The sequence below is a fragment of the Primulina eburnea genome, chromosome 6, assembly GCF_022965805.1.
Source record: "Primulina eburnea isolate SZY01 chromosome 6, ASM2296580v1, whole genome shotgun sequence".
Classification (NCBI taxonomy): Eukaryota; Viridiplantae; Streptophyta; class Magnoliopsida; order Lamiales; family Gesneriaceae; genus Primulina; species Primulina eburnea.
Window position 1 is genome coordinate 28,282,152 of NC_133106.1, and position 23,513 is coordinate 28,305,664.

Sequence of the window (23,513 nt, forward strand, 5' to 3'; positions counted from 1 at the left end):
AGGGGGCGCCTACTACTTTACAAAGAACCCTAGTTTTCTATTGTTCTCCAAACTTTTATTTTTCTTTTAAAATTCTGAGAAGTCTAATGTGTGTGTTTGTGCGTGTATCGGTGTGTGTAAAAGTGTGTGTGTGTGTGTGTGTGATTAATAGATAAAACGTGTGTGAGTAGGTAATTAGGAGTAAGAGTTGCTAAATAGATAATTAGCAACTAATTAAAAATTTTAACTCACCACTAACTAACAATAAATTTCTCGATTAAAATAATATACGCAAAAATACTAATCTTATGAAGTTTTAAACTCTTTAAAATTGCTAAATAGATAATTTAGGCTTATAATGCTAGAACTCAATAAATTATTTAAAAATGCCCCCAAACTCAACTTAAAAAGAAAATACCACATTTTTAGTTGCCAAAAATTGTCCCCGGTCTTTTCCTCGATCTCGCCTCGAATAATCGCCTGAAACATGAAACTCGAAAAACATTTTAACGTGCATCACATAATCATGAATAATTTAAAATAATGCATTTCCATAAATTATGCATGGCTAAAGCTCATTTAAAAAAATTAAATAAATGATCTAATAATTAAATAAATGCATAGGCTATACGTGTACTGAATTTGGGCACTACAGTTCCTCCCCCACTTATAAAAATTTCGTCCTCGAAATTAAGTCTTACCAAACAACTCCGGGTAGCGAAGTCTCATGTCGGCCTCTGACTCCCAAGTGGCTTCCTCCACTGATTGATTCAGCCACTGAACTTTGACCAACTTAGTCGTCTTGTTCCGAAGTCTGCGTTCCTGTCTGTCTAGGATTTGGACTGGTTTCTCCTCATAAGACAGGTCTGGAGTCCACTGTAACGGCTCATGACTCAGAACATGAGAAGGATTAGCCAAATATTTTCTCGACATCGAGACATGGAACATATTGTGCACCCCGGCCAGATTCGACGGAAGGGCAACACGATAGGCTAGTGTCCCAACTCTGTCCAAAATCTCGAACGGCCCAATGAACCTCGGACTCAGTTTGCCTCTCTTTCCAAATCTCATAACACCCTTCATAGGTGCTATCTTGATAAAAACGTGATCTCCTACGGCAAACTCGAGATCTCTTCTCCTTTTATCGGCATAGCTCTTTTGACGGCTTTGGGCAGTCTTCATTCTGTCACGAATCTTGACCACCACATCTGCAGTCTGCTGAACTATCTCCGGACCAAGTTCTGTTCTCTCCCCAACTTCATCCCAATGAACTGGTGATCTGCACTTCCTCCCGTACAACGCCTCGTAGGGAGCCATACCAATAGATGCTTGGAAGCTGTTGTTGTATGTGAACTCCACTAGAGGTAGTCTAGACTCCCAAGTTCCCTGAAGATCAATCATGCACGCTCTCAGCAAATCCTCTAAGACCTGAATCACTCGCTCAGACTGGCCATCTGTCTGCGGGTGAAAAGCTGTACTGAAAAGCAACTTCGTCCCCATGGCTGCATGTAAGCTCTTCCAAAAGGACGACGTAAACTTTGGGTCCCTGTCGGACACAATCGATACTGGAAATCCATGTAAACGAACTATCTCCCTGAGATAAAGCTCTGCATACTGCGTCATGGAGAAAGTCGTCTTCACCGGTAGGAAATACGCTGATTTAGTGAGTCGGTCCACTATGACCCAAATAGAATTCGATCCTCTGACTGACCTTGACAACCCAACAACAAAATCCATAGTAATGTTCTCCCACTTCCACTCGGGGATGGGGAGTGACTTAACCAATCCTGCTGGTCTCTGATTTTCAGCTTTTACTTGCTGGCAAGTGAGACATTCTGATACAAATCTACGGATGTCTCGCTTCATTCCTGGCCACCAATACAGAATCTGGAGGTCCTTATACATCTTGGTACCTCCCGGGTGGATAGAATACGGAGATGCGTGCGCCTCTGTCAAAATATCCTGTCTGATCGAACCAACACTAGGCACCCACATTCTACCTCTGTATCTCACAATCCCATCTGACACTGTATAAAGAACACTGCCCTTGGCCTCATCTTTCAGTCTCCATTTCTGTAACTGCTCATCTGAAAACTGATCCGCTCGGATTTGGTCTAGCAAATCAGATTTGACTGTCAGATTAGACAGTCTAGGAGCTCTGCCCTCACGATAAATCCCTAGACAATACTTCTGAATCTCAGATTGAAGGGGTTTCTGCACTGACAACTGAGCTACAACTACCACCTTCCTGCTCAAGGCATCTGCGACAACATTAGCCTTTCCCGGATGGTAGCTAATTTCGTAGTCGTAATCTTTCACAAGTTCTAACCACCGTCTTTGTCTCATATTCAGCTCTTTCTGCGTGAAGAAGTATTTGAGACTCTTGTGGTCGGTGAAGATCTGACATTTCTCGCCGTATAAGTAATGTCTCCAAATCTTCAATGCAAAGACAACGGCGGCTAATTCAAGGTCGTGCGTCGAGTAGTTCTTCTCGTGCACCTTTAACTGTCTGGAAGCATAAGCTATGACCCGACCTTGCTGCATCAACACTGCGCCTAATCCGAGCTTAGATGCATCGGTATAAAGCACAAACTCACCTTGCCCTGTCGGCATGGCTAGCACTGGCGCTGAAATAAGAGCTTGCTTCAGAGTATCAAAGCTCTTCTGACATTCATCACTCCACACGAATTTAGCATTCTTCTTGGTGAGTGAAGTGAGTGGCACCGCTATGGATGAAAATCCCTTAACAAACTTACGGTAGTAGCCTGCTAAACCCAAAAAGCTGCGGATTTCAGATGCATTCTTCGGCTCAACCCATTCCTTGACAGCCGCTACTTTCGCTGGATCCACCTCGATTCCACTGCTAGATACTATATGCCCCAAAAATGCTACCTTTTCTAACCAAAATTCACACTTACTGAATTTCGCAAATAACTTGCGACTCTGCAATGTCTATAATACTGTCCTCAAGTGCTGGTTGTGCTCCTCATGGCTCTTCGAGTATATAAGAATGTCGTCAATGAATACTATGACGAATTGATCGAGGAACGGCTGAAATACTCGGTTCATGAGATCCATGAAAATCGCTGGAGCATTTGTCAATCCAAATGACATCACCAAGAACTCGTAATGCTCATATCTGGTCCTGAAAGCTGTCTTGTGGACATCTGCATCCTTCACTTTCAGCTGATGGTACCCTGATCGAAGATCTACCTTAGAGAACACGGTGGCTCCCTGCAATTGGTCGAACAAGTCTTCGATTCTAGGCAAAGGGTATTTGTTCTTGATCGTTACCTTGTTCAGCTCACGTTAATCGATGCACAGCCTCATGCTCCCATCCTTCTTCTTTACAAAGAGCACTGGTGCGCCCCACGGTGAGAAACTAGGGCGGATAAATCCTTTGTCGAGGAGCTCCTGAATCTGCTGTTTGAGCTCTAACATCTCAGCTGGAGCTAATCTGTATGGCGCCTTGGAGATTGGCGCTGTGCCCGGCACGAGCTCGATTGCAAACTCCACCTCTCTCTCTGGTGGAAGGCCGGTGACGTCATCAGGAAAGACGTCTGGAAATTCTTTGACTACTGGCACCTCTGATAAGGATGGAGTGGGCACGTCAGGCGCTGAAATAATACTAGCCAAGAAGGCCTGACATCCCTTGGAGATCAACCTCTTCGCCTGCATGCACGAAATCATGCGAGGAAAGCTTCTCCATCTGGCTGGCTCAAAAAGAAATTGCTCCATGCCCGGCGGTCTAACCAAAACTGACCTCTTCTGAAAATCTATCAGAACTCTATTCTTAGTCAGCCAGTCCATGCCCAAGATAATGTCGAATTCTGGCATCGGCAATAGGATTAAATCTGCATATACCAGGTGGCCATGTAGTTCTAGATCAATGTCTCTGATCACACTGGTAGCCAACAGTTCTTCCCCTGACGGGACTGTCACCGAAAAGTTCACGTCTAGGCCAATGGATTTGAGGTCCAAACGATTAGCAAACGTCTCCGATATGAAAGAGTGAGTGGCTCCTGAGTCTACCAGTGCAGTTGTGGATAGTCTCTTAATAAAAATGTTTCCTGAGATGCGTTAGAACAACACAAAGCGAACTTATATCCCAAAGATTCTACCAAAAACCTCAAGCATAATAGCATTCAATACCTCAAGGCACACAAAAATATTTCTAGCACACTAATAATCCCAAGTAGAAGTTCCACATGCAAGGCAAAATAATACTGAGCTTAGGTAGAAGAGTTTACCGGTTAGTAATGTGGTGTCTGGGTCCGCCTCCTGTGCATGCATGGCGAATACCCTGCCCTGGGTTGGCTGCTTCCACTGTGGGCACTCTTTCAGCATATGATCTGTAGCTCCACACTTGAAGCACCTGCCTGATCCATACAAGCACTGCCCCGGGTGCTGACGGTTGCATTTAGGACACACGGGGAAGGCAACGGGCTTCTGAGGCGCCCCTTGCTGCTGAACTGGACCCTTGCCCTTTGGTGGTCCATGATAAGGCTTCTTCGCTGGCGGCCCCTGGTACTGCTTCTTAAATTGGGGCCTCTGATGTTGCTGTTGCTGCGGTGGAGCCTGATAGGGCCTCTTGCCCAGCCTGTCCGCCTCGATATCCCGCTGGTCTTGCTCTGCAGCCAGAGCTCTAGAAACAGCAACTGCATAAGAAGTAGGGCCAGCTACCCTCGCGTCACGGCGCAAGATCGGCCGCAAACCATTTAAGAAGTGCCTCAACTTCGCCTGGGCATCATTTGCAATGAGGGGCATGAAGTGACATCCCCTCTCGAACTTCCTAACAAACTCCGCCACGCTACTGTCCCCCTGCCGGAGCGTCATAAACTCGTTGGTGAGTCTGGTTCGTACTTCCTCAGTGAAGTACTTGGAGTAGAAAACCTCTTTAAAACCATTCCAAGGCAGCACTTGCAAGTTGACTGCCACAGATGCACTTTCCCACCATAACCTAGCGTCTCCAGTTAATAAGAAGGTGGCACAACGGACTCTGTCAGCATCCGCCAGCTCCATAAAGTCGAAAATCACTTCGATGGACTTGATCCACCCCTCAGCTATCATCGGGTCAGTGGTACCCGAAAACTCCTTCGGACTCATCCTCCGGAACCTCTCATAAACGGCCTCTGGTTGGGGCCTCGCCCCTGCACCCATTGCTGCTGCCTGGTTCCCCGCAAACTGTGAGAAGAACTGCGTCATACCAGCAATCATCTGTGCCTGCATATCTGGTGGAGGATTGGCTCTTTCCTCCTCTCGGTGCTCCACGTCCTCAGTCCTAGCTTCCTGGTTAACCATACGTCTAGGAGGCATACTGTTCCAATAATTTACCCAACACGTAAACCCAACATGCATGAACATATAACAATATTTTATGATGCACGTAAATTGAACTTAAAACATAGACATGCTGAAATCATGACTTAATGCGTAGTACATAGCATAGCTCAAAACTTTAAAACTTACAGACTTGAGGTGTGACTTCGTGAGCTTCTTGCGACTGGCAGTAGGCATAACCCTTTACAAGAACACCGCTCTGATACCAACTGTAACGAACCGTACTTTTCATACTTAAAATTTGCGGAAATTAAAAATTTTAATCAAATAAAACATCCGTACGGTCGTCACCCAACATACATAAAATATCTTTAAAATAATCCATTACCAAATAAAAGTTTGCTAAAAGAACGCTGTCTCAAAACATCTCACATTCAAATCAAAACATCAGAGTATTTTAAAAGTTTGCATAAACATAAACTTGCGGTCCTCGGGTTTAGCCTGCCGCTCAGCCCAAGCCTGCCCCTTGGTCGCCACCTCCTGTCTCCTGTTCATCGTACTCACCTGCATCGATCAAGTCTAGTGAGTCTAAAGACTCAACACGTATAAACTGGAATAACGAGTACTACATAATAAAAATCACATGCACTTTAAAATAGGACATACATAATTTGAAGCTTGAACATACGTACATACAAAACTAGACGTGCCATCAACATAAACTTTCATAAACATACTGCATACGTAAACATACATAACTTCATCATTTTGCGTAGAGGCATGTTTCAAAGCAAGTGACCCATAACATAATAAACGCCTGATCAGACACACCACAGTACTGGGCTGACAGGGACGTATCCACTGCCACATACATAAGATCCCCGTTCATAATTTAACGGGGTGGAGAGGTCCTCGGCCACGTTCACCTACTTCCAAACCCATTCACTTTTGGTCACAAGACATTTAACATACCTCAAAAACTTGACATATTTTCTTTGCACGTCAACATACTTACTTGGCGTTGAGGGATTCGTTGGACCTCGATCGGGGCCGTTGCTGCACCAACTAACATGAATTTGCATAACTTAAACGTATGAATCATACTTACTCTCAAGTCCAAATCAATACTTAGGACGTTCTAACATTTCCCATAACACGACCCTGGATAATCCTTGCAGTAAACCATAACCCCAAACCTCAAACGTGTTACAATATTTTTCCCAAAATATGAAGGACACGGACCCCGTGCCCAGGTCCGGCTCCGGGTCCATGTAGGTACTGTAAAATGTGCGTGCAGAAAAGGGGAGACACGGACCCCGTGCTGAGGTCCGTGTAGGGGTGTAGACTCTGGACAAAGACATTGAAAGAGATGAGGGGCACGGACCCCGTGTCAGGGTCCGGGTGGACATCCGTGTAGGCACTGGAAAAATACACTAGGTGAAACCCAAAGGCACGGACCTCGTGCCCTCATCCGTGTAAGGGTCCGTGCTGTCTCGCAAAATTGACACTGAAGGAATAACAAAGGCACGGACCCCGTGCCCGGGTCCGTGTGCCTACTGTATGTTGATACCTGCGAGAAAACTTATGCACGTGCCTATCCTCCCAATTGCAACTCAATGGCACAAAGTTTAACACCTTATGACCCTTCTTAGGACACCATAATATTGCATCAAAACTTATCCAAACACCTCAAACACAACGTGCACTATACTACACAATGCAACACCAATTATGCAATTAGCATCAATCACTTTCCTACAACTTTAACTAATTCAAACGCCTAACAACGTACATCAAAACCTTAAAAATACACCAAACCTCAATACTAACATGCTTATACGCAGCAACGATCGCCCGTCGGTTTCCAACGAAGCCTGCAACACTGAAACTTCAAGAATTATCAATATCATAACTTTTCTGAAACGCAGTTTGAGCAGTCCCACGAAAAACGCCATAACTCACTCAATATTTGTCCAAAAATTTCGAATCATATATCAAATCGAAGGTATCGAAAAGTTCTACGTTTTTGCCGTTGAAATTTTTCCCAAAATAGGAACAGAAAAATCGCAGTTTTGACATGAATAGTAAAAACGGGTTTTAGATCTAAAAATTTTCCTTCGAAATTGATCCGATTCATGATCCGCTCAACTACTAGCATCATACATAACTTTTACGCATAAAAACAACGCAATACAATATATGACTTGATCGACACAGCAAGAACAGATTATATGTGCCTTTATGACGATAACGTTACCGAAAGACGACACCGAAGCGGAGATAGAGAGAGGCTTGATCCGGGACGAATGTGGCACCGTTTTCTTTGGAAGAAATTCACGAAATATGCTGGGATGCTTCAGAGGAGGGGGCGCCTACTACTTTACAAAGAACCCTAGTTTTCTATTGTTCTCCAAACTTTTATTTTTCTTTTAAAATTCTGAGAAGTCTAATGTGTGTGTTTGTGCGTGTATCGGTGTGTGTAAAAGTGTGTGTGTGATTAATAGATAAAACGTGTGTGAGTAGGTAATTAGGAGTAAGAGTTGCTAAATAGATAATTAGCAACTAATTAAAAATTTTAACTCACCACTAACTAACAATAAATTTCTCAATTAAAATAATATACGCAAAAATACTAATCTTATGAAGTTTTAAACTCTTTAAAATTGCTAAATAGATAATTTAGGCTTATAATGCTAGAACTCAATAAATTATTTAAAAATGCCCCCAAACTCAACTTAAAAAGAAAATACCACATTTTTAGTTGCCAAAAATCGTCCCCGATCTTTTCCTCGATCTCGCCTCGAATAATCGCCCGAAACATGAAACTCGAAAAACATTTTAACGTGCATCACATAATCATGAATAATTTAAAATAATGCATTTTCATAAATTATGCATGGCTAAAGCTCATTTAAAAAAATAAATAAATGATCTAATAATTAAATAAATGCATAGGTTATACGTGTACTGAATTTGGGCACTACATAAGCGTTTAATCCTAACAATTGGTATCAGAGCGAGGTCATGAGTTAATGTCTTTGAAGAAGTATATTTATTTACTTCTTTTTTTGTGGATGGAGGGAATTTTGGGATAAGCGTGTGTGAATAAGAGTAGTATGATGGATGACCTCTTAGAAGTTTTTCTGTTTTGACAATGCTCTACTTAATCTGATTGGTTAGGTAGGTCATAAAAAAGTGACTTGTCTCTGCTGGGGATATAACTGACTATAGGAAAGGGTAAGACTGATCTCTAAAAGATATGAGACAACACCAGCAGTTGACACGTATCTTTTAAGATTATGAGCCTAACAGCCTGATCTATTAACACACAAGTAGGTACATTATGTACTGTCACAAATATAAGGAAATAAAGTTATGTCTTGACTAACAGCTATATTGACCTAATGATAACCGTTTGATATTACATAAAATATCTATGATTTAGAAGTGCACGTTAGTATATCGTATCATTTTTTTAATCAAGCATCTTGGTTGAGGTGTCTGCCAGCTTTCTGAAAATATATATTAATGCGTAGTTTGGTAATAGTAAAAGAAACTGATTAAATGATAACTTGTTGGTTATTTACACCCCCTTTAAAAGTTCATATAAAACTTATTCTCTATAATAATTTTGTTGTTAGTTTTCATTCGAATAAAACTGTAATATTTTGAAGGCTATTGTTTCTATAAATGAATGGAAATATTTTATTTTATGTTAATGTGTTGCTTGCTTTGGCAAAATATAAAACAATAATTTTATTCACGATGATTGAATATTATTTATTCAAGGCTAAAAATCATTTGTTACTTTCAAGATTTTCAAAGAATGGTATGCACAAATTTCTCCCTTTTAAAATTTGCTATTTCAAGTACATGTTATGATTTAATATTTGGCAAAAACGTATATGAGATGATCTCACGAGTCGTATTTTGTGATACGAATCTCTTATTTGGGTCATCTATGAAAAAGTATTATTTTTTATGCTAAAAGTATTACTTTTTATTGTGAATATCGATAAAGCTGACATATCTCACAGATAAAGATCTGTGAAACCGTCGCACAAAAGACCCACTCTTAACATTTATCTTTCATCTAGTTATTTTCCTATTCACAAGCAAAGCAATACGCGATGGTATTAAAAGCCGCCTAATCCATTTTGACCGATTCACTTAAGAGAATGCGGTAAATTCAAAAGCAAAATATTGAGCGACGATAAATTTTGTGTTATGGATATAAACACGTGATGCATGATGAAAGTTTAATTCTTCAAATTAGAATAATATTATATCTCACCAGAAGTGAGATATACAGAAGTGAGATATAAAATATAAAATTTTGTAATTATAATACGATAAAAATAAAATATAAAGGTTCATAAATGTAGCATGTTGAGGTGTAATAATTGTTTATATTGAGTAGAACAAACGAAACGTGACGCCTGATCTGTTGTATGATTTAGAAGATTTGAATTGTATCATTATCATCAGCAGTAGATTTTGGTAAAGTGACAAGCACTCGATCCTACAATTAGTATTAGAGTCAAGATCGCGGGTTCGATTCTCATTGATTGCAAAGAATACGATTATTGGGTAATAATTGTCTTTGTTGTGTAGAGCAATCGAAACGTGAAGAATGAGATATTGTACGTTTGAAAATATTTAAGTTGTATCGTTATCATCAGTTAGAACTTTTGATAAAACGGAAAAAGCTCTGTCCTACAATTGATATCAGGGTAAATTTCATGGATTAATCAAATCTCATTTATTGCAAAGAAAGTAATTATTGTGATGGATATTGTAGAGGTGTAATAATTTTCCCTACTAGGTAGAACAATCAAAACTTGTAATTTGTGTTGTTGTATAATTTAAAATATTTAATTTACATCATTATCATCAACTAATTTTTGATAAAACGAAAAGTGATCACATGTGTTTGGATTAAAGATTAAAGACGGATCAATTACTATGAAATGCGTCACCAAATTCAATTTCCATGCAAATCAATCCACGTGCGATAGCTTCGTACTAAATGATTTTTTTAGTTATATTTTAGTGATGTTTTTTTAATATAGAATTGACATTTTCTGGCTACTGCTTTTAGTTTTTTTTTTAACTGCAATATAGAATTCAAAGTTTAACAATTTGAGTCCAATCCCGTTTCTTGATTATCCATAATTAAATCTTAAATTCCAGACACAATATATGAGGATAATTATAGTTATTTTTCCAATGTAACGCTGATATGAGGTTCATTGATTCTTACATGTAAAATGTCATATCAAAATTTTGATGAAAAATATTTAAAATTACCAAATATTGACATATATATAATTAAGAATCACAATTTTTGATCCTGTATAATAAATTTGACTTGTAAATTGTTACTTGTTATAAATTTAATAGAATATACAAGAGAAAGAAGATGAGATAATTCAGATAATGACCCATGAATCATGAATCAATTGTTCACTTCAACCAAAGATTTCTATGCACATGGAACAATTGAGTGATCCATGTTCGGAAGGGTTGTTTCGATGCTACATGTCGGGACATTGCCTTCACATGGTTTAGATGGACAAGATTCACACACATGTGTGATTTTAAAAAAATTAATGGACCTCATGTATGTGTGACTAAATTTGGGTCCTTGATTCTATCATGGTGATAGTGTCCCTACATATAGGATGAAATCAACCGTTCGAGAAGAGTTGCACAGATAGATCTATTTACTTCTATAGCATTAATCATAATCATTTACAAATCTAACCATTTATAGATGATTATTCATGTTTCTTTAAAGAAATATCTTGCGATGGATTCTAGGAGAAGATTCAGAAATTCAAGTATTGCTTCGTTAAAATTTTGATAGTAAAACTTGGTGGGAAGGATATAAACAAAAGAAAAAGAATACATCAATATATACTTCTCTTGAGGCTTGAATATCTTTCAGATGATGAGTAAGTCTCATGTGAGACCGTCTCACGGATCATAATCTGTGAGACGGATCAACCCTACCCATATTCATAATAAAAAGTAATACTCTTAGCATAAAAAGTAATACTATTTCATGGGTGGTCTAAATAAGAGATCCGTCTCACAAATACGAACCGTGAGACCGTCTCACACAAGTTTTTGCCTCAGATGATGGATGTACCTCTTTAAAACTCATTAACAAACATCCAATGGGAAAAAGAATCTGACACTCTCGCTATTTGTTCATGATTGTGCTTTTCTCACTTGAAATCTTTAATTTGTTGTCTGATCTTACATGCTACTTTTTCAAATTTGATATCGATAATGGCCTAATGAAAAGATCGATCATATTATCTTTAATCAATGCTTATATATGGTACTTTAGGATTAAAGACCTTTTGAGTATTTAAATAATCAAACAATCATCAATAGACATAACATATCCACGTTAGTAGAATGTTTCTATTAATTGAATAAGGAGCAGGTGTATATGATGTGAAATTACGGATTTATATATGTGAGACAAATTAATAATAATGTACATTAATTTTTCATTTAATTGATATAATATCACTAACATATTGTTAAAAACATTATAGTTCTCCCTCAAATTTCTCATATAAAATCCAACTGAACAAAATATAGCTAATAAGACTTGAAGATGGTAGATAAAACTCACTCCTTGCTCAATGTACTTACATCAACAAAATCACTTTAAATTTAAATTTTCGAATCAAACGAAACTCTAAATTTTATCGGCATCCTTTAAAATGCATTGAATCGTTCATCTGCTTAAGTCTTGGATATGCTTCATTGCACTAGGACGCAGGGCATGCAAGCCTAATTAGAACTTTAATTCAAAAGAATAAAGGCAATCCCTTTACAAGCAATGCGTTTCTAATATGTTTTGATAGCTATCAAGAAATATAGCCTTTACTCATAACTCCAGCAGAAAATAACTCCGGCAGAAAATTACCTCTAATTTCAGACCAACACATAACCAAAGCTTTAGACTAGTGGGTTGCTCTCTGAGGAGCACTTTGCACAATTACTGCTTCACCTTGAAAAAAAAAAACACGGATCCGGCCAAGTCAATACCCAACCCAAATAGGCCGCCGTGGCCATGATGAAGATGGCTTCAACAGACAACTGAAACTTAGAAAACGGCAGTAAAGAGAACGGAAAGGAACGACACCTTCGAGCGTGTCCGGCGACTCCACCGAAAAATCTCTTGTCTCGCTTCTCTTTCAAGAAGTGACATCTCATCCTTTCAAATAACTCATCGTCTCAATGGTGGCAACATCTGCAGTAGGCACAATCTTAACATCTGCAGTAGGCACAATCTGTCAAGATTGTGATTTGTGTCATGGGTAAGTAAGGGTTTATTAACGGCGAACCTCCTGCCCCAGCCCATACCAATCCCTCCTATGAAGCCTGGCTGGCCGAAAATTCCATTGTTCTTGCATGGCTGGTGAACTCGATGGATTCTGCCATCAGCCACATCTACTTGTGGTTCAAAACAACGAAAGAGGTATGGAATGTTTCCCAAAAAATGTACTCTGAACTTGGGAATGTCTCTCAAGTGTTCGAACTTGGGTCGAAGCTGAAAGAAATGGAACATGGCTCACATTCAGTCACACAATATTTCTCTGACATTCAAGATTTATGGCAAGAACTGGATTTATTTTTCAAGACAAATCTCCATGTGTTGAATGCAGTCTAAAACTTAGACTGCATCTCGAAAAGGAGAGGGTGTTCAACTTCCTGGCATATCTCAACCGAGAGCTTGATGATGTCCAAGGAAGGATTGTTCCCCGGGACCTTTTCCTATCCCCACATGATGCTTTTGTTGAGGTCCGGTGTCATGCCCCGTTCCCGGAGCTGATGACACCGACGTTTAACAATTAAACGTTGAAAAAAAAACCTCTCAGCATAGGATTCATCCAAACTAGTTTATCTCAGAAAATAAAAATGTAATTACAAAATAAAACAGCAACTTGAACATAGCATTATCAAAAGCCTCAAAATTGATTTTGCTCCTCTTCATCTAGTGCATCTTCGTTCTTATATGGAGAAGATAAGGAGTGAGTGTTTGAGGAAACATTCAGAAAATGTGAACCGATTGAACACGACATATAACACGATTTACAAAATAAATATCCACGTAATTTTTAGAAAAATATTAGATCATGGCAGAACGACCCCTTTATGCAGAACATTTCTTAAACAAAACAAACATAAACGTACAACATTTCATAAACAAGATAAAGGTATAGCACTGAACCTTCTCCACGACTACTGATATCGATATCTTATAGGTTATCCTCTAAGGGATGAGGCTATATTATCGGTTATAATCACGCTGCATGGCCATACATAAACATAATTCAGAATTCCTAACCAATTAGATTTTGAATTCATAACAGTGCTCAAAATTGAGTTTTATTTCAAAAACAGGATGTATCAAATCTTATCTTGCTCAATCGATTTAAAACATAAACAAACTTTTAAACAATAAGCTCACTTACAGGTATTTCTTAACAAAAATTTTGGTAGTTTCAAATGGACTTCGTCTACCTGGTTTCCACTTGTGTTCCGCCTGCGTGCTGCTGTTGTTGGTTGTTTGATGCTTGAAAATATGCTGCTGCTACTGGCTGTTGCTTGCTCAAAAATGTACTGCTGCTGGAAATGCCTTATTCAAACAAATATGTTGCCGACTGAATGTGGAGTAGAAGCAGAAACATTTATGGCCTAAGAGCATAGTTATTTGGGGTGCAAGGCTCACTAAAGCGCAAGGGTGTCTTGGGGCCTGAGGCGCGAGGCGAAGCGCACGCTTTATCGAAGCAAAGCACATAACATGTGATGCACGTTTTTGAAGGTTTGGTGCATAACATGAAATCATGAATACATGATTTAATCACGGTTAAATCAGAAACCTTCCATTACTAAAAGACAGGGGAATATGAAAATGAAACAGGGGTGATGTGATTGATTAGAAATGATTTATCAAATAATAATAATAGTTCAAACAAGTCATCTACTTGAAGCAAAAAAATTTGAGATGGAAGCGGAATCAAGAACAACTAATAACGAGCAACAGATAGGGGGAAAGGAAGAGAGAGAGCATACCTAAAGTAGCAAACTAGCACAGAGAGATGAAGAACAGAGACAAACAGAAACAGAGTTTGAGACGTAGAGAGGCCGCAGCGCATACACAGAAAAAATTTCACCGACCGGCACATGCAAATTGTAGGACTTTTTAAAACATTAAACAGGGCTTTTGTTTGTTATTGAGCTTTTAATTTTATTGGGCCTGAGTTATATATTGAATCGGATCATATTATAAAAAAGCGCACAAGCGAGCGCCTTTCTGCAGAGGCGCGCCTGGGCCGAGGCGCGCGCTTGTTTAAGGCCGTGTGCCTGGGTCATAACCCAGGCGCAAACAGGCGCAGCCAGATCCAGGCGCAACAGGTGCGCCTGGCTGCGTCTGTCGCCTAGGCGCAGCCAGGCGCTCGCCTTTCATAACCATGCCTAAGAGGCCGTATGTATAGTCCTCAAGTCAAGTTGTAATAGATGGAATTATTTCTGCATTCACCTACATAAAATTCAAGTTTAATGGCATATTTAAGTGTGGTAATGGGGCTTTGACTTTTCCTTGCTTTGGAAAATTGAAAAGGCTTGGTGAGTTCTTCTGTAATTCAACTATGTAGTATGGAAGATTCGGGTTTTCACATCCGGCGTGAAGAGATGAGACGCAAAGTTTCTACCTTAGTCTCCAGCAAAAACACCAGTCAGGGACACCGGCAAAGCAAATGCCCTTGGTGTGACCATTGCAATCGCCCAAGCGATACAAAAGAAAAATGCTGGGAATTGTTGGTAAACCAGCAAATTGGCAGCCGCCTAAGAAACCCGACGGTTGTGGTTTCAAAGAACAATCAGTTCAAGGACAAACTGCTTCTGATGGTCGTGATTCCAAGCGCAACTTTAGGCCAGCCCGCTTTACACTCGAGACCAACTAAAGAAAATGGAACAACACTGCCACTTTCTACGTCAGACGGATCTTAATCCATCAGCCAATCCTCTTGCGGGTCAAGGAACTGGTATGCGCCACGCCACTTTCAAGTCATGCCTTGTACCATCTTGGATTACTGATTCCCGGAGCCTCCAATCATATGACCGTAGACTCTCATTTTTTCTACACTTGCTCCCAGTACTAATCACATAACAATCAATATAGTTGATGCTTCCCTCACTCGGGTTGCTGGTTTGGTAACATTCAGGTTTTCGAGGGAATCGCCTTAAAATATGTTTTTCATGTTCCGTCCTTTTGACGCAATCTCATATTTGTTAACAGAATCATTTGTGACAGCAATTGTGTTGCTATCTTGTCTGTTTGACCAACTATCAGGAAGGATGACTGGCAGTGCTAAGCTTCACGATGGCCTTTACTATCTTGAGCATTCTTCTTCTTCTAGTCTGCAGTCTCTAGTATCTAGTGTTATGTCTAGTCCTGTTGTTAATTCTCAATAAATAATGTAACAGAACTTTAGATTAGGTAATCACAATTTTGCTTATTTAGCTCGTTTGTTTCTTTATTGTTTGGCAATAAGTAAGATTTCAGTTTACTTCAATGTGAATTTAGAGAACTTGCCAAACATTCTCGTGTCTCCTTCTCACCAAAATCATACACACCATCTGCCCCATTTTCACTAATTTATAGTGGACATGAGGGTTCCATCACAAATTCCAAATCGTAATGGCAAAAGATGATTTTTAACTTTCATTGACGATCACACACCAAGTTACATGGGTTTACCTTCTCCAGGATAAATTTGATACCGCTACTATTTTCCAAAAGTTCCACATGATGATTCAAACTCAGAAAGAAAAACCCATCATCTCTTAGATGATGCCCGTGCTCTAATGTTCACAATGAATGTGTCGAAGTTCCTTGGTGTGGATGCGGTCCTTACAGTTGGCTATCTTATTAGTTGCCTGCCTACCTAGTCGTCTCCAAAATTTCAGCACACTCATTTCCCTCTTGACTTCCCTCTTTCCTCACATATCCGCTTCCACTAAACTTCCGCTTAAGACTTTTCAGATGTAGCGCATTTGTGAACATTCATGGCTAGCATCGAAGTAAACTTGATCCTTGGGCTGTCAAAATAATTTTGTTTTTGGGATATTCTTCTACCTATAAGGGGTGATGGGTATTGTTGTAATTGTCCTCAAAAAATAAAAAACTTTTGTATGTTGTGATGTCTCCTTCTTTGAGAATACTCCTTATTTCCCCTCAACTACGCTTCAGACGGGGAGCTTAGAAAATGAAGCTTGTTGGGATACAACACATCTTATCGATATTAGCCCAGACACTAGACAAGATCTCAAACCGATAGTAGATCCTCAGCCAGGTATCGCTTGTGATATTGATATTCTCATAGCTATTGGTAGGTGCAAGGATCATGCACTCGACCAAATTTCTCTTTCTTTCTCCTTCCTTGCGCGTTTTTACTTCAAAGTGGTCAAGTATAACTATTCCTAGGTCAGTTCAAGAAGCTCTAGATGTTCCCTGAGTGGAAAGGTGCAGTGCAAGAGGAAACGTGTGCCTTAAGCAGAACAATACCCAGAACTTGGTAGAATTACTACATGGAAAAAACACAGTGGGATGTCAATGGGTATTTAGGGTAAAGTATGGGGCAGATGACTCAATCGAGAAGCACAAAGCTTGCGTAGTTGCCAAAGTATTGACTACACCAAAACATTTGCACTATTATAAGAATTCTTCTATCATTGGCAGCTAATATTGATTGGCCTTTATAACAACTTGAGATAAAAAAATGCATTCATTAATGGTAATCTCGAAGAAGAAGTTTACAGGAGCCAACCCCCTGGTTTTGAGGCCAAATTGGGAAAACGGATGGTTTGCAAACTCAACAAGTCTCATTACGGACTGAAACAATTTTCACATGCATGGTTGATAGATTTTTCAGAGTCATCAAGAAGTTTGGATACAATCACGGACAAGCAGATCATACACTATTTGTTACACACTACGAGAAAGAGAAGATCACCATTATCATATATATGTGGATGACAACATTGTAACTGGAGACGATAGTCAAGAGATGGAAAAAAGTGAATGTATGATGGCAATGGAATTCGAGGTTAAAGACCTTGGAACTTTGAGATATGTCTTGGGTATGGAAATTGCTAGGAACAAAAGGCATTTTTGTTTCTCAAAGAAAATATACTTTGAACTTGTTGGAAGAAACAGACATGTTTGAGTGTAAGCCGAGTAGAACAACAATCGAGTTGGGGAATAAACAAAAAATGTTTGAAGGGGAATTAGTGGACGTAGGAAGATATCAGCGTCTTGTAGGGAAACTTACCTATCTTTCACACACTCGATCCGACATTGGATTTGCAGTCAGCCTAGCAAGTCGATATATGCAATCACTGTGTCAACTGTCAAGGTCATCTGGATGCAATCTATAGAATCCTCTGATACTTGAAACAAACTCCGAGGAGAGGCTTACTCTTCACAAAGAATGATAATCGAAGAGTGATTACATTTACAGATGCAGATTGGGTTGGTTCGATTACTAATAGGAAGTCAACATCAAAATATTGCACAGTGGTATGGGGAAATCTAGCGACATGACGGAGCAAGAAACAGTTAGTTGTTGCAAGGAACTATGCAGAAGCTGAATGTAGAGCCATATCACATTGGAATTTGTGAGCTTATCTGGATTAAGAGAGTATTGAAAGAACTGAATAAAACGTAAAGATCATATGCAGCTAAATTGTGACAACAAATCGACTATCAGTATAGCTCACAACCATGTCCATCATGATAGAACCAAACATGAGTAAGTAGATCGACTTTCATCAAAGACAAGCTAGATGAAGAGATTATTAGCATTGAATACATACATCCAATCAACTTGTTGATCTACTCACAAAAGGACTAACAGGACACAGTCACGAATTTCTTGTTGACAAGCTCGGCTTCATCAACATATACTAGATGAAGAGATTATTAGCATTGAATACATACATCCAATCAACTTGTTGATCTACTCACAAAAGGACTAACAGGACACAGTCACGAATTTCTTGTTGACAAGCTCGGCTTCATCAACATATACTGTCAAGCATGAGGAGGTAGGATATTATATTTCTCTCATTTTTTGGGAGTTGTTGCATCACTTGTGGCCTATATAAACATGTACTGTACACATGGAATTAATATAGAAGTTTTTTCTCTCATATCTTTATTTTTCCTGACAATGCTTGACAAGGAAATGATTCTGAAGAAAGTATCAGCCAAGATTCTCGTCACTGGGGACACTTTTCCTTACAAGTGTAGTAGTGTTTGCTCTATCAGACACAAAATAATGAAAAAGAGATTAGTTGGCTCTTCCGTCCTTGATACTATATCGAAAAATTTGAAGTTCATCAAAATATTTTCTGCCAACTCCCTGACATCATCGAGTGCTTTAAAACTCGTCAAATTTCTTAATTTATAGGCCCGGTTTAGTTAATGTTTATTACCAATTTCTGATAACTAATTTAAAAAATTAAAGTACTAATCAAAATCCATAATTCCAGGACCAATATTAAGTACTTCATTAACTATTTCTAACCAAATTGATTTCAAAAAGTACGGTTATTTCTCCTTGTAAATTCAAATATTCAGATTAAGAAGCATTTTCGACTTCATTTTCATAACAAGGTTAACTTCTGCAAAACAGACTCACCGTTGAAATCAATTCAGCAAGTTCATCTCAAACGCACATTAACTAATTGGATCGAATAAAACTTGTACAGAAAAGCCTCAAGTTGACCTAGTTTTAGCCCTGGCATTGTATCATAGATGTAGGTCTTAAAGATGAAGCCACATAAATATTTTGTTGCATTGCATTAACTTATGATTATATTTCTACTATTTAAAGATCAGGAATAACAAAGTTAAATCTTAGAATCGTTAAGAACATCTAACCTGACTTTTGTTCCCTTCATCCTCCATCGGCTTGATGGACATGGATATTTCTGCCATCCAGCAACTAAAAAAACAAACATGGAAAGAAATTTAATGACGTCAAAGAAGATATAGCGAGGCGAGTAAGCAGAAACTGTAAAAACTGGAGTATACCTGACATTCATTTAATTTAAGGCTTTATTTGCTGCCTTCTCCACAGTGATTTACAAATCCATATCCTTTTGATTTCCCACTTACTCGGTCGCATATTACCTTAGCTGCTAAAAAAGGACGTCGTTTTTCTCCAGTGATGATTTCACATGAAGGGTATTAATGTTAGGTCCAGCAGCCTACATTCAATTACTTCACCACACTGCTCAAACGCATCATTCAAAATGGTTTCATTGGCATCATAAGAAAGTCCTATCACGTAAAATAGTTTTTTCCTCAGCAGACATAATCATGAGAGCAACAAAAAAAACATGTATAATTTCATGAAGTGGTGGAAGAGATATCCAAATCTCTATGAATCATGTGATTGGAAGAAGATCAAGGCAAAGACATCAGCAATCAATGGAGCCCCACCGACCAGCATTCTGAAAGACATCGAGACAGGGTGACTTATCAAAAGTACCTCAAAATTTGAAGCAAGATTTTCCCCGGTCAATAGCCAATCAGACCTGATGAGATATCTTAGTTAATGTTAAAAAAAATTTTGACACCAACACGGAGCGGAGAAAGATAAGGAAGGATTGACCTCTTTCCACTTTGAGTCTGTTGACGAACCTTGGTTCCTCAAATGGATACAAGATCGTCCAAAGTTATAGTAGGAAGAATTAGCGTCATTTGCTTTTAATCCTTGAGATACTCTCCTACAACAATTGTTCTTGAAGTGGTGGAGAATTTTTCAGAATAGCAAGTTGGAAGATCGTGGAATCTCTTTTTCGTGCCTGAATTTCCAAGAGGAGGTAGGCTGAAATCAAGGATGAAGTGCTGGAAGATTCAGAAATAAGAAATTAATCAGAAGGATTTTTAGTTTTTTTTTAAATATTGCATGCATTCTAGCCAGGGATAGAGGAATCACGGCAAACTTCTTGCTAGGGAAATTAATTGTTTTCCTTGTATTTAAATGTTATTATTGCAAGGAATAAGAATATTCATAATTCTAAAATCAAATATTGAATGTGAGATCGCTAGGTTCCCTCAAAACGAGCCTCAAAACCCTATCCAAAATAATTGATCATGGAGAAAACATAAACAAGCTCATTATCTGTATTCCACATATCTATCTCTAATAGACTGAAAAATATGCAATAGACCCAACTTGTGTGTTTTAAGGTTTCTCAAAATTTATCCATCTGCTTCGTTCAAAAAAATATAATGATAAAACATAATCCATCAGTAGATTCTTTAAATTATTTCATAAAGCTGTTTAGAGCAATTTAAATCTTTAATGACTACGAGGGTAAGAGAGAACCAAAAAGCTTGAACATTAGAGAAAACACTCGAAAGAAACTTAATGGTGCTCAGAGATTTTCTACCCCTTCACCTTCAAGCTTCAACAGAGAAACTACTACCCAGTCTGGGTAGTAAATACCATTAAGAGGCAATCCTACAATGAACAAATCCATCAACACAGGGAGGAGAATACTATAAAGTACAAGACATTGGCTGCATTCGATCCATTAGTTTTTTTTTCAATCCATCAGTCTTAGAACCCATTTTCTCAAAAATTATGAATAGCGAAACTACAAAACAAGCTTAGGATCGGTCGAATAAAAATTCCAGGTCAGTGATGAAACAAAATAAATTGAAGTATTGAATTTGTTAAGAGAGCTTGATTTTCTTAAAATGTTTCAGACTGACATTTGAAGGATGACAGTGACAGGTTTTAATGAGGATTGTGAGCAACTCAGACTTCATGGAGAAGAACAGGCAAGTAGAAGAATGATGAGTAAAGTCCTTGAGAGTGTTCCAGCTAAACTAGATGCAAAAATCTCTCCGGTGGAAGACTGGAAGGAGCTTTCAACTCTCTTAAGCGGATGTGAAGAATGATATCCATCAATGGAAAATATCTGTTGTTCGCACTGTAGAAAGTATACTCATGCTGAGAAGTTTTGTTGGTTAAGGCTAGATATTCCATGAAAGCTTCCGAAAGCTCTGTAAAAACAGGTCTACAAACTGTTCACAGGCTCTACCATTTATTGTCACAAATCATGCTGCAGAAAGAACTACGAGTGCATGGCTTGTTAGATCAGACCATAAACAATGCATGTCTCCAGCAAATTCATGACACTTTGTGGCAAAGGAGGACTGTAGCCTCAACTCACCGTTCCATACACTCCGCAACAAAATGGAATTGAGTAAGAAAAAAATACAACTGTAATGAAGATGGCAAGATGCTTGAGCATGACTGAAAATACGAAAGTTAAAGGTGAGCAGAAATGTCAAATTTAATGAAGATGATATATGGACAGAAAAGAAAGGAACGTGAAGCAGCACACAATCAAATTAAGGCTATGGAGGAAAAAGATCAAGGCAGTGACGTGGAGTAGGCTGTAAAAGAACCCAGAACTTCACAAGATATCTACTACAGATAAAATCTAGCAACACTTGAACCATTAACAGAGCAAAGCATTAAGTCAAGGAAGTTGGAGAAAGCCCATTGAAAAGGAAATCAGTATGATAAAAAAGAATCACTAGGGAGTCGTTTAAACCGCCTAAGAATCATAGGTCTTAAGCGGATTTAAAGAACTAAACTCAACACCGATCACGGATGGATAAAAAGGTGACACAAATAACAATAAAAACTTAAATGGAATGACAATCACCAATCGCAGAAGGAAAGAACCGTTTGTCGTGACAATCACCAATCACAAGACCCTTATCTTACTAAAAATTGATCAAAACAAAAATCTTGGTCAGAATGAGATCTCTCACTTCTAGTCTTTCAAAAATTTGGTTAAATGTCATACATAAATGGAATTACAAATAATTTTAAGGGAAAAATTCTCTCTGTGCCAAGTGAGTTGCTTAAGAAAATAATGAAGTACTTCGAATAAATGGGACAAATAAACAATTAGAACTAAAATGACAATAATTTATTAACTGATTACTCTCCACTTAGAATTTGGGTGAGAAGTCGTATCTAAACACAAATTACCCATCAAAAAGCCTTCATACAATGTGTCCACTAGCATCAAAGGAGCTTAGATTCTACATGGTCCATGTCCCTTTTTCCATAATAGGTTCCACTCAATGGTCATTCAATATGTAATTAATACATCTTCAACATCCTATATATAATAAATTACATGTAAATAAGTGCGGGAATTTTGTTTGTATTTAAGCTGTAAGATATACATACTGTGATCAGATGAGAGGAAAAGAAAAGAAGAAACTGAAGGCATCACTAAGTTCCATATGAACAAAACATTGATTCCAGTCAACTAGAGGTGTCCATTCAGACGTAGACCCAAGATTTAATATAAGAGGTGAAATTTTTGGTTTCTAAAACACATCGGTCATACGATTTTCTTGTGACGTAGGATGGAATTTATAAATGCCCCAGAAAGGGATGGATGGTTTTCTTAAGCATTTTGAAAATATTTGATTCATGGGTTGAATGTTAACTTCTGAAAATGAGTTTCTTTTCTCAATCCAACATTTAATCAAACAGAATACAGCTCATAGCAGGCATAACACGTTAACCAGATACTGTTATCTCTGTGCAATTCCCTAATGTCGCATGTGTACAAAAAGCAAGCATAGAATGAGAAAGCTGGGAACAGACCTCCAACGAATAGTTGTATGCAAGAGTGCCGCCGCAATCCATGAAGAGAAGTAAAAGAGTGGTAATGATTTCTGCTCAACCAATGCATCTGCCAGTACACTTGGTCCTATTAGGACCAACCAATGCATCTGAAATGTGTCAATCACAGAACCTATTGGTCCTCCCATTAGGCTCAAATATTTCAAAAATGTTGAATCATACCCATACAGGATGTTGATGCAGGTTCAAGTACCCAAATTCACTCCTCTTATTTGCTCTTTTTGTAAATAAATAAATTAACGTTGAAACAGTGTCATCCAAATCCACAATGAACATTCAAAACGATGCAAAAGGAGTCTAATCCGCCACACCATAACACAGCAACTACACAACACGAAACATTACCTGCAGATGAGTAATGGCATGGCTAACAAGGCATGTGGTCCCATCGCCAACAGTCGGGAACAATCTTCCTCCTAAAGATATGGAACGCCAAATCCACTCAGCCCCAAGGACCAGGAGGCCAAT

General features: G+C 38.7%; 1 protein-coding gene across 1 annotated transcript; it reads right to left on the minus strand.

Moving 5' to 3' along the window:
• Positions 1 to 11,995: 11,995 nt before the first annotated feature.
• LOC140835446 (glycine-rich RNA-binding protein 2, mitochondrial-like) lies at positions 11,996 to 19,670 on the minus strand (the record flags this gene model as incomplete). The annotated part of the gene is made up of 4 exons (XM_073200940.1): positions 11,996 to 13,113; positions 13,810 to 19,298; positions 19,388 to 19,491; positions 19,568 to 19,670. Coding segments are annotated over 2 exons (183 nt in total), but the record flags the coding sequence as incomplete, so codon positions are not given.
• Between the last annotated feature and the right edge of the window lie 3,843 nt (positions 19,671 to 23,513).